We start from the raw sequence: 17213 nt of genomic DNA, 5'->3' as shown, positions 1-17213 counted from the left end.
CTAAAACAGTGAGGGGCAAGTCAATGAATGCTTAACTCTGACTATAAAACTCAACTCTTGCTTAGGACCTTCAACAATTAAGTGACTTCAGTTTCTTAAAACTTAGGGGAGAAAGCACTTTAAACAACCAAACTCCTCCTCCTGAATCCCAAAGGGAAAAACCTGGGCAATTATAGATACTTTCTCACTCATGTGGCCTGCAGAGTTTCTTTCTGATCTGCACATTTTTTTTTTTTCTTTTGAATAAAGTTTCCTTGCCACTCTGGACTCTTTCAGTTCTTTGGATTGGAGACTAAGAAGTTAGAAACACCTGATGCAGGCCCCGCTGTGCAGACACTACCATTCTGCCAAAGATCTCCAGGTAGCTAACCCTGAGCGCCAAACCCCAGTCTTCGCTCCTTGGAACCTGTCTTCCTTATTTCACAAGGACACCCACACCCCTCACTGACATGTCTCTTCAGTGAGTCTGGAATGTCACCTTCTTCCCTTCTTCCCTGCACTGGGTATTGTCTTTTCATCTGCTGGCTAAGTTCTCTTTTCCCTGATGTCTAAATGCTGGAATAACTCAGAGTTAGTCCTTCCTCAGAGCTTTCTTTACCATCTTCTCCTTTCCTCCTGTAAACGTGATCACACACACACAAGCCTGTGCACATGCACACACACACCCTAGATCCCCATCTTCCTTCCCTCCAGTATACATGAGCACACGCACACCCTAGATCCCCATCTTCCTTCCCTCCAGTATACATGAGCACACACACACCCTAGATCCCCATCTTCCTTCCCTCCAATATACATGAGCACACGCACACCCTAGATCCCCATCTTCCTTCCCTCCAGTACACATGAGGCCCATGCACACACACCCTAGATCCCCATCTTCCTTTCCTCCAGTACACATGAGCCCACACACACAAGCCTGTGCACACGCACACACGCACACACACCCGATATCCCCATCTTCCTTCCCTCCAGTACACATGAGCCCACGCACACACCCTGTATCTTTAGCTGAACTCTTAAGTTTCATCGAGAATCTCATCACCTCTTATGCCTTCTGCTGTTTCTGTCCTTATTAAGCTATGACTTTCCCTCCCAAGCATCATTTCCATAATTGTCTGTTGTCCTGTCTCTGCCCTTACCACTCTTCAAGTTTTGCTCAAAAGAGCAACCAAAACTGATGCACTTAAAACTTAAGTCAAATCATCATTTTCTACTCAGACCCTTCAGTGACTTCGAAACTCATTTAGAGTAAAAGGCACAGTCCCTCCCAGAGCCCACAAGGGCCGGCTGCTTCACTCCTGAGACTTCTCTGCTGTGCTGCTGTGCTTACCCTAAGGCACTGCCCTCCCTCTTGTTCCCCAGCGCGCTGGAGCCTCCTCCCTCAGCAGCAGCTCCCTTCGGTGGGGGCCGAGTCCTTCGCCCACACTGTTCATGACAGCACACTCCATACCCTGTACTCCTATCCCCTCTCCCTGCTTTCGTCCTCACCTATCACGTGATATAGTAATATCCGGCTGTTATCTGATTACTGCCTATCTCCCCTCACAGGACTATAGACTGTATGAGGGCAGAGAACTTTTCATAGTTGTTCAATGCCTATGGAAGATACAGTCGATGAATGTTTCTGGAGAGTAACTGAGGACCATAGCAAAGCCTAATCAATCAACTGGCCATTGTCCCTCTGCACATACAATACACATCCAAAACAAGGGGATCATCACAAGCCACCTGAGAACTCCTCGGGTCTACTAGACCACGCCCTGCAGTTGCTGCAAACTTAGCGGCAGGTCATCTGGGCAGACCCTCTGTGCTCACGACAGACATACCATCAGCCATCAGTTCAGAGCTGCTTCCCTGACTAACATGGAAATGTCTGTCTACTGCCCTGGAGGAGGGAGGGGCGGCCCAGAGCTAACGGGATAATCCTAATACCAAAATCAAGACAGTGAACCCCAGGATAAAATGCCACACCATGGTCTTCAAACAGAAGGACAGCAGGAGATGTCACTTAGCCACATGGCTCCTGCTTTGTCTGCTTCACAATACAGTGGGAGAAGTACGTGCTGTACGAGTATTCTAAAGAAAGAGCCTGTGACAGGAACGGTCAACACGAGACATTCTGTTCTAGTACTGACTCAAGAGGATTAGAGACAGTGCAGACCAGAAAGATTTCATTGACACATTGCAATAAAAAAATCTGTAAAAAAAATCGCAAACACATACAACTTCAACTAAGTCACAGAACCCTGTGAGTCTAATCCCCTTGCAGATACACCTCGCTTTCTAGAGTCTGAGCCCCGTGCAGATATACCTCACTTTCCAGCATCTGAGCCCCGTGCAGATACACCTCACTTTCCAGCGTAGGAGCCCCTTGCAGATACACCTCACTTTCCAGCGTCTGAGCCCTGTGCAGATACACCTCACTTTCCAGCATCTGAGCCCTGTGCAGATACACCTCACTTTCCAGCGTAGGAGCCCCTTGCAGATACACCTCACTTTCCAGCATCTGAGCCCCGTGCAGATACACCTCACTTTCCAGCGTAGGAGCCCCTTGCAGATACACCTCACTTTCCAGCGTAGGAGCCCCTTGCAGATACACCTCACTTTCCAGCGTAGGAGCCCCTTGCAGATACACCTCACTTTCCAGCGTCTGAGCCCCGTGCAGATACACCTCACTTTCCAGCATCTGAGCCCCGTGCAGATAGATACACCTCACTTTCCAGAGTCTGAGCCCTGTGCAGATACACCTCACTTTCCAGCGTCTGAGCCCCGTGCAGATACACCTCACTTTCCAGAGTCTGAGCCCCGTGCAGATAGATACACCTCACTTTCCAGAGTCTGAGCCCCGTGCAGATAGATACACCTCACTTTCCAGAGTCTGAGCCCCGTGCAGATAGATACACCTCACTTTCCAGCGTCTGAGCCCCGTGCAGATACACCCCACTTTCCAGCGTCTGAGCCCTGTGCAGATACACCTCACTTTTCAGTGTCTGAGCCCCGTGCAGATACACCTCACTTTTCAGTGTCTGAGCCCCGTGCAGATAGATACACCTCACTTTCCAGAGTCTGAGCCCCGTGCAGATACACCTCACTTTTCAGAGTCTGAGCCCCGTGCAGATAGATACACCTCACTTTCCAGCGTCTGAGCCCCGTGCAGATACACCTCACTTTTCAGAGTCTGAGCCCTGGAAATGCAATCTCACATATGAAATTTTCTAAGCAATCACACAGTCAACTTGGAAAACAAAAAGCACTAAATAAAAAAACACTATAACTGGGCAAATATAAAGCACGGAAGACAAATGTTTTCTTTGGACCTCAATGTAAAATATATTCTATTTCAAATAGCCTTGATTTGCAAACAACTAATAAAGACATACATGTATATACATTTCACTTCAGACTTACTTTGCCATATCTCTGGCCAACTGCATAAAGCGTTCTCCATCAGACGGAGACAGAAGATTTAAAATACGCCTATAGCCATCCATGGCCATTTTATGATCACCCATCTGCTCGTACAGGCTTGATCTCTCCCACAGGTAACGGACATTAGTAGGTTCATATTTAAGAGCTATAAAAAAAGAAGAGGAATAAAAAAGTTACATATTTATCAAAAGAAGTGTGACTTACCTCAAAAATTTAATAAACATAATAATAAAATTATTCTGGAATAAAACTATCTTCACAAGAATTCCTGAACAGGCTTGGTCTAAGGCCAGACTTGGCTTTCTACAGTAATCTGGTCACTCAAACCATAAACGCTAACAGCCTGAAGGCAGCACCGACCTCAGTGGGAAACCTGAAATTCTGTGCTATAGTCAATGCAATACAAAGCAAGTCACAAATAAGCATGAGAACCAGGGAGATGCTGTAACAGACTATGAGGAACAAATCCATTTGGTCATGGAACATTGTTCAACAAATGAAAGAAACAACTTACTCACTAACAGTTCTGGCAGCACAGCCTGCACACCCAAGCCTCGGGGGAAATCACAGATGAGAGGGCAGGGTGTCTGCTGTGAGACGGTACCCCAGATACCACATGGAAAATGCACCCATGAGCCTCAACAATACGGTTTCCTGAACAAGACCAGCATAATGGCAGCAGCTGATACGCCCACATGGCTCAGGAAAATTCCACACAGCCCCGCCCCTAAAAGATCTACAGGGGATCAATGGGTGCTGAGGGAGGAGGGAGGTATTTTCCTATCCCAAGTGGTTAGCCCTGAACACATGGCCATGTAAGCAAAGCTAAATGGACTTAGCAGGATTTATGTATTTATACATTTATGTATACACATGCTCCCTCTCAGAGATCTGAGCATGAATTTGGAGGGCGGCATGAGGGGAACTGGAGGGAAGAGGGAAGGCAGATGCAGTTCTCATATAACAATATAACAAGAGAATAAATGCATATAACAACAAATGAAACAAAACAAGAAAAATAATTTCTTTCCATCTACACAAGAAAAATGGCATTACCTTTTGTATAGCAAAAAATAGCCTGCTTAATATTGTCTTGTTCCAGAGACATTTCTGCCAGCCTAACCCACTCTTCTGTGTCACTGGGGTTTAAATGTGCAGCAATCAACTCAAACTGCAGCGACTTCTCCATGTCACCTTGGTCCTCGTATATCATGGCAAGCGTAGAGAACGGCTCGTAAGCCAAAGGAGCTAAAAGAATAAAAATAAAACAAATTTCATTGGCTAACGGAAGAGGCTTAAGCTGGTACGGACACTACCGTTCAAACTGGAGACTTTTTCCGCTATCTAAGCTCTGATCATTCCAACAGAACTCTAAAAACGATTCACCACAACTTCGATAACACAGAGCTATACTACACTTTGCTTTCAAACACGCTCAGCCTTCGTCTGTATTCGAGGTGGGCTCCTGCTACCTGGCTCAGGCTGTCCTCAGAGTCACTACCTGGCTCAGGCTGTCCTCAGAGTCACTACCTGGCTCAGGGTGGTCACCTGAGAACCCTGCCAGCCTCCCTAGTTCTGGACACTAAGAGCAAGCGCCATCAGACCCAGCATCATTTTTAAAGCATTATTTTCTTTTAACAAAACACAATTTCAAGAAAACTCTCCTTTCTGCGACACCTTCCTTGGGAAAATCTCTTTTTATCAAGGCCAAATATGGCCTAAAAACTTGGGTGTTTTACCCAGGAAGCATCAGCACGTCCACTGGTGCAAACTCAACCATGAGAAAGAATGCACACGGGGAGCTGCACACGGGGGACCTGCACACAGGGGACCTGCACACAGGGGACCTGCACACAGGGGAGCTGCACACAGGGGATCTGCACACAGGGGATCTGCACACAGGCGATCTGCACACAGGCGATCTGCACACAGGGGATCTGCACACGGGGGATCTGCACACAGGGCATCTGCACACAGAGGACCAGACAGCACCTCAGTCTTGGGTGTCAAATGAGCTGGGTAATCTATATTCCTAAAATATTATTCATGAAAAAAAAAAGATCTCAACAACTGCTGCAGAGTAAAGTCAAAGTGTTTTCCAAAATAAACAGTTATAAAATGAAATAAATAAGCTGGGCTGTGGTGGCACACGCCTTTAATCCCAGCACTTGGGAGGCAGAGGCAGGCAGATCTCTGTGAGTTCAAGGTCAGCCTGGTCTACAAGAGCTAGTTCCAGGACAGGCTCCAAAACCACAGAGAAACCCTGTCTCGAAAAAACAATAATAATAATAATAATGATGATGCTATAAAAGGCTAAAAACCTAAAATGAAAAGCTGAAAGGAGGGAGGGGCCAGAAAGATTTAGAAGACATTACTGATCTTCACTGGATCACACCGAGGCTTCCGTTTCCCAGTAACTCCTATCCATGTGAAAAGTGGCGGGCTCCTATTACCACAGCCACCCCTCACTTCTGGATGGATTGTCATAAATTGCACAATCAAATGCATCCCCACTTGCTAAAAACATCAATCAATTATCTATTATCAATAAAGTCCTGCAGAAAACACCTTGTCTTATGATTTCCATGCACATCAATATCGCCTCTTCATGTTCTCCTCGAGCAAAGCGAATATTGGCTTCGCCCATGAGACCTCTCAGGGCTCTGGGAAGTTTACTCCGAGGCCTCTTCTCCTGTTCAGAGGAAAACAACATGGAGATTAAGATAAAGCTCAGAGTTCAATCCAAATCCACACAGAAAACATAATGGGAACTTCCCTCTAAAACTTCTAAATCTTCTAAGCTCAGAACAAGGCACTCAGTCATAATTCTAATGCCTTAATTTTATATCTAATTAAACAAAACAAGCTAAAATTCAAACGCAGGAAAGTTCAACATTATTTTGATATTCTCCAAAGAGGAATACCAAAAATAAGTAAATAAAAACCAAAAAGAAAACAAAAACCTTCTTACAGTTGAAAGTCCATAGTACAATTAAATACAAACTGTCAAATGGCCAGGAATTACTGAGCTGCTGACCAATACAACAGTATCATCATGTAACAAAATGGATCCCATGTCATTCCATACGAGAGCACTTACTAGATCCCCTGTCATTCCGTACTAGAACACTTACTAGATCCCGTCATTCCATACGAGAACACTTACTAGATCCCGTCATTCCATACGAGAACACTTACTAGATCCCGTGTCATTCCATACAGAACACTTACTACATAGATCCCGTGTCATTCCATACAGAACACTTACTAGATCCCGTCATTCCATACGAGAACACTTACTAGATCCCGTCATTCCATACGAGAACACTTACTAGATCCCGTCATTCCATTCGAGAACACTTACTAGATCCCGTCATTCCATACGAGAACACTTACTAGATCCCGTGTCATTCCATACAGAACACTTACTACATAGATCCCGTGTCATTCCATACACAACACTTACTACATAGATCCCGTGTCATTCCATACAGAACACTTACTAGCTCCTGTGTCATTCCATACGAGAACATTTACTACATAGATCCCGTGTCATTCCATACGAGAACACTTACTACATAGATCCCATGTCATTCCATACAGAACACTTACTAGATCCGTGTCATTCCATACAGAACACTTACTAGAAAGTCCTTCTTGGAAATTCATCAGAAACAAAACTCAGTAAACAACAACAAAAACCCACTGAGTTATAGGTTTTTCAGTAGCAAAACTACAAAACATTTGACATAAGAATAGTTTTACATAAAATTTCTCCAAAATGTAGCATAAGAAATAAATGACAATTCACAGTAGCCTCAAAAAAAAAGAAAATCTCTAGAAATACACCTAACTAAGGTAGTAAAAGACCTCTACAATGACACTTTGACCTCTGAAGAGATTAAGGAAGACACTAGAAGATTGAAGGGCCTCCAATTTATGGATTGGCAGAATATTGTAAAAATAACCATTCTACCAAAGGCAATTTTATAGATTCAATGCTATCCCAATCGAAATACCCTAATGGTTCGTCACAGAAATAGGGGGAAATATCAACACCACCACATCCTTACATGGAACACAAAAAGCCCTGGATAGCCAAAGCAATTCTGAGGAAAAAAAAGCCAATGCTGAAGGGATTACCCTGCTATATTTCAAGACATATTATAGAGTTATAACAACAAGAACAGTATGACACAGACAGACATGCAGACCAACTGATCAAACACAACACCCAAACATGAGTCTACAGAAGACATGCAGACCAACTGATCAAACACAACACCCAAACATGAGTACGCAGAACTACAGCTGCCTGACTATAACAAAGATGCTGAGAAAACTGGATGTCCACACATACAATAAAATTAACCCCAAATCTACCACCCAGGCAAAACTAACTCCAGATGATCACAGACCTCAACTGAGACTGCCGGAAGAAACATGGCAGGTGTGAGAAAGACTTCCTCAAACAGGATCCACTTTTCAAGGAATTAAGACCAGCAACTGACAAGTGGGACCTCATAAAACCAGAAGGCCTTAATACAGGAAACAGGGACCTCATGAAACCAGGCCTTTATGTACAGGAAACAAGGGCCTCATAAAACTCAAAGGCCGTAGTACAGGAAATCATCAACCCAGTGAAAAGGAATCCCATGGAGTGGGAGAGACTGTCAAATACTCATCTGACAGAGGATTAAGAACCAGATATATAAAGAACTCAAAAAAAGTCAAGAAAACAAATGACTTAATTAAAAGAAATAGGTTTGAAATCTGTTCTCAAAAGGAATAAAAGTGGCTAAGAAATATCTCAATTAGTGTTTATCATCCTTATCTACTAGAAAAATGCAAATAAAGACAATTTGAAACTTTATCACAGGTTAACAAAACAGCAAATGTCAAGGTTGGGGGAGGAGCAAGGGCAGGGAGGAGCCGCTGTTGGTGGGAACTAAGCTGGACTAGCCACTCCACAAGCAGTGTGGAGACTCCTCAGAAAGCTAAAAACACATCTAGCATATAACTCAGCTGGACCACGCCTCGGCATATACCCCAGGGACCCTACTCCACAGGTAATCCCTCACCGTGGTACCTGACGCTCTATTCACAACAGGTAAGAAATAATGCGAATGGCCTGGAACAGGTGGATTAATAATCAGAATGCGGTGTATGCGCACTATGGAACACTGAAATCATGTCATGTGCAGGTAAGTGGATGAAACAAGAAGATATTGTGCTGAGCAGTAGCCCAGACCCAGAAAAACCGACGCCACGTGTTCTCTCTTATTTACGGATCCCAGCTCCAAGTCTACAGACGTGCTACAGCGTGGAGTAACTCGGACACGTGAAATTTACCTGGCAGGAGAGAAGGGCACTATGCCTAGCGAAGGGAATAGCGGGGCGCAGGTGCTATGAAAGGGAAACAGGAAAAGCAGGTAAGGAAGACTCACCAGGGAAGAGGGGTAGGTGGCACAAAAGATGCTTTAAAAAGCCATACGATTCACAGTGATATGTTTACTTAAAACGTGTGTGTGTGTGTGTATTTAATGAAGTTATGCCACTAAGGGTGATAATGCTACCCCCCCCCCAAGAGTGATAGTTTATCTAACAAGAACCCCAATGCCAGGTATAGAAGTGTCCTTTTGAGTCCTTGGTCAGAAAAATACAAAAGGCCCCACCCCCACGCCACCCCTACAAAACAATACAGGCTTTTTCCTTGGCCCTTGATTGCCTACAAGAAATTGAAAGTAAGACTCTCTTGCTGAAGACAAACCACACTTCCAACAGATGGAGACAAGCTCTCATAATATCCAATAACCGGTCATATTCAGTGTGCAACCTACAAACCATGACTATGACCAGAACAGCACAATACTCTGGAAAGTGCAATAATGACGCCTATATATTCTGGGGTAACCAGCAGCCACCTTACTGGACTAATCCCATCCAACCAGAGGGAATGCATGCCTGGTTCTGTAACTTGGGCAGCTCCTCATGACTGGTGGAGCCATGGAATCTAGAAGAGCTTACTTTCCTAAACCAGCACTACTTCAGGTTCTAAATATTCCTCCTTACATCCACAGGTTAGAACAGCTCTCACCCTCAACAAAGCTTCTTTCTGCAGCACATGGAACAGTGACAGAAAGCCACAGCTGGTCAAAACGGCAGTCTACAGCACAGCTCCTACAGCTAAGGCTTGGGGAACACTGCAGACAGGGAGTGGGAAGTTTTAAAAGCCAGAGCTGAGAAACAGTGTCTTCTACATATGGCAGTGTATGGTTACCTAAGTAAAACCTCAAAAATAACAGTGCCAATTGACAGGCCAGTGTGGATGGGGGGAGGGGATCTCACAGGGCCCCAGCCCTAGATGAAGAGCTACAGCAATCAGTGCTGCTGAGAAAGGGAGGGAGAATCAGATTAGTAACCCTGACAGGTTACTGCTCCCGAGCAGTCAGCCCTAAACACATAGACATAAGAGCAACATTACATGAACACAGCAAGTTGTACTAATATATTTATTCTCTCTCTCTCTCTCACACACAAACACACACGTAACAAGAATAATGAGAGACTGTGACTTTAGAGGGGGCACAAGGGAAATGATGTAAATACAATACACACATGCTGTAGAAGAGTCCTTCTGTATACTGTCCATATATATCACATTCATTGGTTAACAAAGAACTGACTGGCCGGTAGCCAGGCAGGAAGTATAGGCAGGATAGCTAAGCTAAGAATGCTAGGAGGATAAAGGGTGGAGTCAATAGAGTCACCAGGAGACACAGGGAGCAAGACAGCTGGAGGACAGGTAAAGCCACAAGCCACGTAGCAACACAACAATTAACAGAAATGGGTTAATTTAAGTTGTAAGAGCTAGTTAGTAATAAGCATGAGCTACTGACCGAGCATTTTTAATTAATATAAGCCTCAGTGTATTTATTTGGGAGCTACTGGTGGGCAGAAACTACCCACATATATGAAATAAAAGTTAAATTTTAAAAAGAAATGAGTAACAGGCAGTTTTCTCCCAGTTTTTGTTCTTACTGTTGAACTATTTCCCAAGTATAACTGAAAGCTTCCTGCTCAATGACCATATCACTTTCTTTTTTTTTTTTTTTTTTGGTTTTTCGAGACAGGGTTTCTCTGTGGTTTTGGAGCCTGTCCTGGAACTAGCTCTTGTAGACCAGGCTGGTCTCGAACTCACAGAGATCTGCCTGCCTCTGCCTCCCGCGTGCTGGGATTAAAGGCGTGCGCCACCACCGCCCGGCTACTTTCTTATATTTTTATAAGAACTAAATAATTAACAACTTACTTTCATCATTTTTTTGGTTTCACGGTTGAGAACCATCTCCAACACAAACACATCGCCTGCGGTGGGTTGCTCAGGAGTTTCCTCCTCCTCCTCTTCTTCTTCCTCTTCTTCTTCATCATCTTCAGTCTCTCCAAGCATAGAAGCAAACACTTTGTGAACTGACTTACTCACTCCATCGGATGTTTCTCCTAAGGAATGGTACACTGAAGTTATGGGGGTAGGAAATCAGTAAAACAACTTTAAAAAAAAATTGCCTGTTCATGGAGAACAAGTTCCTAACCTCAGCAACAACAAACCTGAAAGTAATGGCAAATGAACATCCTCCCTACCCCCTAAAGAGAAAAGAAAGCTATTGCAAAGCCACGTCTTTCACTCTGCAGGAAAGGCTGGTTCCCCCTCTGTGCCTCATCCAGACGTGCAAGCAAAAGCACACACAGTAACAGGGACAAGCAGAGAAGGGAGACAGCATCCGTCACAAGGCACAGTTAGGACCTAGGGGAGCCCAGTGACACACGGTTGCCTGCAACTGAAACCTGAGAGGCCTGAGACTGAGCACAGGATGGGAGCTTGTCAGCCAACTCATCTAGCCAATCGGTGAGCTCCAGGTTTAAGGAGTGCAGGGGTTGAAATAAGAATGGCCTCCACAGGCTCATAGACTTGAATGCTAGTTACCAGGAAGTGGCACTATGTGCCAAGGATTAGGAGGGGTGGCTTTGTTGAAGTAGGTGTGGCCTTTTGGGAGGTAGGATGGGGGGCGGGTAGACTTTGAAGTTTCAAAAGCCCACCTAGGCCCAGCCCCTCCTGCCAAGCACCGCGGCCTGCACTAGACCTCAGTTCATGAGCTTCAGGCAAGGGGCTGGAGGTTGAGAACACAGACGCAGAGACAGACCGACACACAGACCTTCAAACACTGATACCAAAGCCCCTCTTTATTAGCACCATGTAGGCTTAAATACCCTGCAGTCAATGGCCAACAGGTGAAAATCCCATCCTCTGATCCTCTAAGCTAGGCACAGCTTCTAGTAACTTTAATTAGAAGGTTCTAGGAGGGAAGAGCAGCTGAAAGCCAGGACCCATTAGTCTCAACAGCCTCCCTCCTTCCTTCCCTCCCTCCCTCTCTCTCCTTCCCTCTTTCTTCCTCCTTCCCTCCCTCCCTCCCTGGATCAGGATGCAGCTCCTCGCTACTTCTCCAGCACCCCACCTGTCACCACGCCTGCTGACATGACAATAATGGACTAAACCCTGAAACTCAGCAAGCACCAATTAAATGCTTTCCTTTGTACAAGTTGCTGTAGTCGTGGCGTCTCTTCACAGCAATAGAGCAATGACTGAGACAGTGAGAAACCTATGTCAAAAATCATGCTGGAGTGGGCTAAAGGGAGACATTCAATGTCCATCTCCGGCCTCCACACACAGGCACGCATGCACACGGACACATGCCATCTAAGACGGGAGTCTGCACAGCGGCACGATCTGCTACAGTCCGCAAGAACTCTCCCACTTGAGGTCAACTTAGCAAATGACAATAAAAAGGCCCTGAACAAACGCTGGCATCAATTTTAAACCCCACAACACTGGAACTATACCAAAACATCCATCATGACATACAACCGTTTAAAAAATAAATATTGAGCAGCTACTATGTGCCAAACACTGATAAACCAGGTAACACAGGCAGGCTATTTTTACAGCGAAAGCAAGTGGTTTTACTGCATCATTTTGGCTAAGGGCTCTTAGCATTTAAAGCTGGCTGCAAACGCAGTCCACCCACCTTCATTGGCATCTTTGTCCTGGGATTTGGCAGAGTCGATTCCTGATGAAGATGGGACTTCCGGGTTTTCTTGGGGTGATGGTTTTCCTTTTTCTGGAACGCTCTGCGATTGAATATTAGTTTAACCGTTTAAAAACTTACCCGGATTTAACTCTCCCGGCCTGGGACTGGGCATTTATAAAACTTGAACTTCCACTTGTGGGATGTGGAATCTGAATTTGAATACTTTCAGCGTATTTCAAAGTACTTAAGTCTTAACCTTACGTAAGTCATTTGCAAATATGTACAGGATAGTTTAAAATACTTGAATTTCATTAATCTAACACTTAAATAAAACATAGGGTGCTTAGGCGGCCACGAATCAGTAAGAAACCACGGGCTAACTTCAAAAGTCAACAGACTGGTCTTCAAAAAAGTGAGAACAATTTTTTAAGTTCAGATATTTACTAAAATTTGAAAAGCAAAGTAAAAAGATGTTCTTGCTGTCAGGCAATTAACTTCACTTTTATGTCCAGGATAAAACTGCACCACCGAGACCCATCTAAAACGGGCACACCTGGGATGTAGCTCAATGGGGGGAGGGGTTGTTCAGCAAGCTGGAAGCCTTGAGGTTTGGCCCCCAAGACCACTGTACGTATGACAAAAACAAAGGGTCCGGTTCCTAGAGAACAGTGGCGCGTTCGTTCCCCCTCCACGGTGACAACCTAGTGGCAAGACCAGGTTTAGGACCAGTCAAGACCGCCGTGGCTTCAGACTCCTCCAGCTATCACCGAACAACACTAAGGAGTCGGGAGCCTGGCGCCCACCGAGGCCAGCTTGTGAGCTGGGGGATGTCTTGGGAGGCGCTGAGTTCGGGGGTGCGGGATGAAAATCGGAATTTCTGGGAGAGGAGGAACCAGCCCGAGTCCCCCGCCCACCCCGTGCTCCGCACGCCCGCCGCTTCGGGGAAACCAGACCGAGGAGCCCCGGGGGCCCAGCGACTCACTTTCTTCTCCCGGGTTTTTCTCTCTTCTCTCCGCCTTTCGAACTCTTCGAAGGAGATTTTGCCTTCCAGGTAGTCGATAAGCTCCGGGCTGAACCCCGACATGTCGGCGGGGTAGACGCTAGGTAGCGGACCGGGAAAGCGGGAACACCCGGGCTACACTGGGCGCTAAGGAAAGACGCGTCCGCCGCAGAAAACTTCCCGGCTCGCGCCGCGGCCGCGCACTCGGGTTCCGCCGGCGCTCTCGGCCCTAGGCCTCTTCCGGCAGGCAGAGATCAGAAAGGCCGGCTTTTCCTTGAGCTACCGGCAGAAGGAGACTTAATCTGGGGTGCAGCACAGGCCAGCGCGTTCGCTTGGGTTTCTAGCTCTAACGTCAATCACTTTTCTGTCCCGAACACTCAGACTTTTAAAGGGAATGAGATCCCTCGCCTAGGGTGACTACTCATTTGCCTGTTACATACAGCTCCCAAAATAATCCTTTGAAACCTATGAGAGAAGAAAAGCGATGTAATGGAGAGGTGTGGGGAGGGTCATAAAACACATGCGATATGAAAGGGAGGACAACACCTGAGGTGGAAAGATTTGGGGGAGGGATCACCAAAGAGAGGAAGGGGTGGAGGAGGTGAGGGTCAAATGGGGAGGGGGAGGGGGGCATTCTTTTCAATTCCTATGAGCTCCCGAGTTTTGCATCTTCTCTTGTATTTCTTTGTCCTACTCTAGAGACTCTACCTATAAACATATGTACATGCACACACACACAGGCACGGGCACGGGGGTGGCGGGGCGGACATTTTCATCTTATAGGAGCTCCTCTGTTTTGCCTCTTACAGCTATTTCTTTGTCCTGTTCTAAGGGCACTACCTACCGTCCATGAGAACATTAGTCTATGTGCCGTTATAAACCTGACTAACCTGATAACATGTGCTCAAACAGATTTGTGAATCAAGTTGGACGAAACTAAAAGAACCTTTGGAACTTTGGGTAAAGGAGTTGAGTGCAGCCCACTCCGGACTTGAGAGAAAGGCTACAGGGAACCTGTCTCTGAGTATCTTTATGACCATCCAGGTGAAGGTGCTCCGTAACAAAATGACAGAATCCGAGGGCAGGACCAGCAAGAGCAGGACCAACAGAAGACAGAAAACCATCTCAGGAGTCCTTGAGGATCCTCAGTGTCCTACACAGACATGAAAACATCCAGGAGCAGATGGAGCGTGTTAATGTAATCCCCAGAAACTGCTGTGAGGATTACTCCCCTGAAGTCTTCAGGAAGTTGGGGAACTGTGTCTAAGAAGTTAGGACTGTCACCAGGACTGACTCCAAAAGGGAAAGAGACAGAAAGTGAAAAGGGGTGGTCACCCGGTAGCTAACCATGCAACACATAAATGCTTAGGTTGGCTCCTGTTGACTGGGACATGAGAAGGACACACAAATAAAGCAGGTGCATAGCAAAGAGAAAGGGGGCTGTGGACAGAGCTGGGAAGAGATAGGTTCTGCGCAGGACCACCTTCGGGACATAGAAGTGTTTTCGAGGTCAGAATGTCTTCACATTTAGCTCGATTTTCTTTTTCTACTTCCATTTAGTAATTTGTCCATGAGTGAGTCAGAGGCAGTCACATTACCAAGAGATGGAGCTGAACTGTTATAACAGTAATGAAAATATCAAGAAACAATTGGGTCTTTCAGACGGATTTTTGAGGCTCAAAATGGAAAGCTCTAAAGGAAGCAGAACACTGAATTTATGCCATGGCAATTGAATTAAAGAGGACAGAGAGGCAACTCTGTTCTTTCTCTTGTTAGGGAGGACACAGGAAAAGCTGTGATGCTTCTGAGAGAATCATTTTCCCATGGGCATCTCACTCTTCTGCAAAAGTTTGTGGATCTTTTTTTCTTCCTGCATTCATCTTTGTAGATCAAACACCATGAAAGTAGACGTCTCATTCTGGGACAGGGAGCAAACATTTTTCTCTTTTTCAGACAGGGTGGGTCTCTCTCTCTCTCTCTCTCTCTCTCTCTCTCTCTCTCTCTCTCTCTCTCTCTCTCTCTCTGCATGAGTGTGTGTGTGTGTGTGTGTGTGTGTACTATGTGTATACTCCCTGCAGTAACACAGGAACTCTCTGTGTAGACCAGGCTGCCCTTGAACTCAAAGAGATTCACCTGCCTCTGCCTCCTGAGTTTAAAGGTTTAAAGGTGTGTGAAATCATGCCCAGCCTAGATATCTTTTCTAATTACTGTGATAAAGATCCTATTTCCCTCTGAGGCAAAAGTTGGACCTTTCCCCCCATAGCAAGCTCATAATGAGAGATTTTCCTACATTTTGAGCTCTTCAGCTTTGGTGGAGACACACCTATGTCTAGTATACCTCTGGGCCCCGTGTTCACTCGCCTCCTTCAATAAATCAGAACCAAGTGAGAGTATGAGTCAGGCTCCCTGCCACACCTGAGTCACTGGACCAATTGTCTCAGTTCAGGGGGCCATTGCCTGCCAGGATGGAGGAAAATATAGAAGGATAATATTTTGCAAGTAGGATAACAGTCTCAACTCTCAGAAGCTCTTGATCGTGCCAGATCCAGAACAGGGGATAATGGGCCATATCCTGGAAATGGAATCCTCGCTGAAGAAGAGCAAACCCAGAGGGGAAAGATTGCCATAGACCTATACAGAAATGCACCATGGGACTCTTGACAGTCTATAACACTTGAAGTGCATTCGCTTCCAACAGAGGAAACCCTTCAACTCGGGACCTCTTGGGTATCCAGTATGGGACACACAGATACTCTGGGGAGGAATTTTTAAGCTGAAGGCCACATACCTCTGCCCTGCGATTCACAAGCTCATACCTAGAGAGTCTCCTGTGAGTGCCCATCAGTTTCAAGGTCTCTGAAATTAATTGACCCTCGCCTGGATGAGAAATGGTGTCGAGGAAGGGAAAATGGCCTCTGGTTCCACTCAGGAACTCCACAGAAGCGAGGAGAACACCTCACCCAGCCATTTACCTGAAAAAGTTGCTATACTTGAATGAGGAGTAACACAATAGTAATCGCTTATCTTTTTAAATGGTGGAAAAACAATCTTGTTAACTACAGTGTCCTCTGCTTTATGTTTAGGACTGTGTGAAGGATGTCAAGGCACACTTGAATTTAACAAGTATTCATTAAACAACTACTACCCAGCAGACACTGGGCTAGGTTCTGGAGAGCAACGAATGAGTCACATAATGGTTGCTGCTCACAAACATCTCACAACCCTCCAGAGACAAGCACTTAAGTCACTAACCGCAGTAGAACGCACTGAGCTAGACTCAGAACTTGTTGGTGCACAAGTACTTTATTCTACATATTCTGTAGTAAGGGTCCCGCTTGTTTGTTCCCAACTGCTCAGCCCCGAAATAATCATACAGAAACTGTATTAATTAAATCACTGCTTGGCCCATTAGCTCTAGCTTCTTATTGGCTAGCCCATATGTAATAATCTATGTATCACCAGGTGGCTGTGGCTTACCAGGTAAAGTTCCAGCATCTGTCTCTGGCGGGACTACATGGCTTCCTTTTACCCCACCTTCTTTCTCCCCGCATACAGTTGAGTTTTCCCCGCCTACCTAAGTTCTGCCTTGCTGTAGGTCCAAAGCAGTTTCTTTATTAATCAGTGGTAATCACAGCACACAGAGGAGAATCCCATATCAATATTGAGCATCGACAGTTCTCAAAAAGCTACAGTGGAAC

General features: G+C 45.6%; 1 protein-coding gene across 2 annotated transcripts in view; it reads right to left on the bottom strand.

Annotated features, from left to right (window-relative positions):
- The window catches only part of Gtf3c3 (general transcription factor IIIC subunit 3), a 33284-nt gene extending 19610 nt beyond the window's left edge, over positions 1-13674 (bottom strand). For both annotated transcript variants that reach the window (XR_012908802.1, XM_075955906.1), the window contains exons 1-6: positions 13498-13674; positions 12513-12615; positions 10742-10929; positions 6001-6124; positions 4489-4680; positions 3412-3577 (exon numbers count right to left, since the gene is read on the bottom strand). Coding sequence is in view for 1 of the 2 variants with exons in the window: in XM_075955906.1 (XP_075812021.1) it covers positions 3412-3577; positions 4489-4680; positions 6001-6124; positions 10742-10929; positions 12513-12615; positions 13498-13599 (875 nt within the window). In the remaining variant the exon portion in view is untranslated. The remainder of the gene's footprint in view (positions 1-3411; positions 3578-4488; positions 4681-6000; positions 6125-10741; positions 10930-12512; positions 12616-13497) is intronic.
- Between the last annotated feature and the right edge of the window lie 3539 nt (positions 13675-17213).

The sequence above is a fragment of the Microtus pennsylvanicus genome, chromosome 22, assembly GCF_037038515.1.
Source record: "Microtus pennsylvanicus isolate mMicPen1 chromosome 22, mMicPen1.hap1, whole genome shotgun sequence".
In the NCBI taxonomy this organism is placed as follows: domain Eukaryota; kingdom Metazoa; phylum Chordata; class Mammalia; order Rodentia; family Cricetidae; genus Microtus; species Microtus pennsylvanicus.
This window is presented reverse-complemented; position numbering and strand designations above follow the sequence as displayed.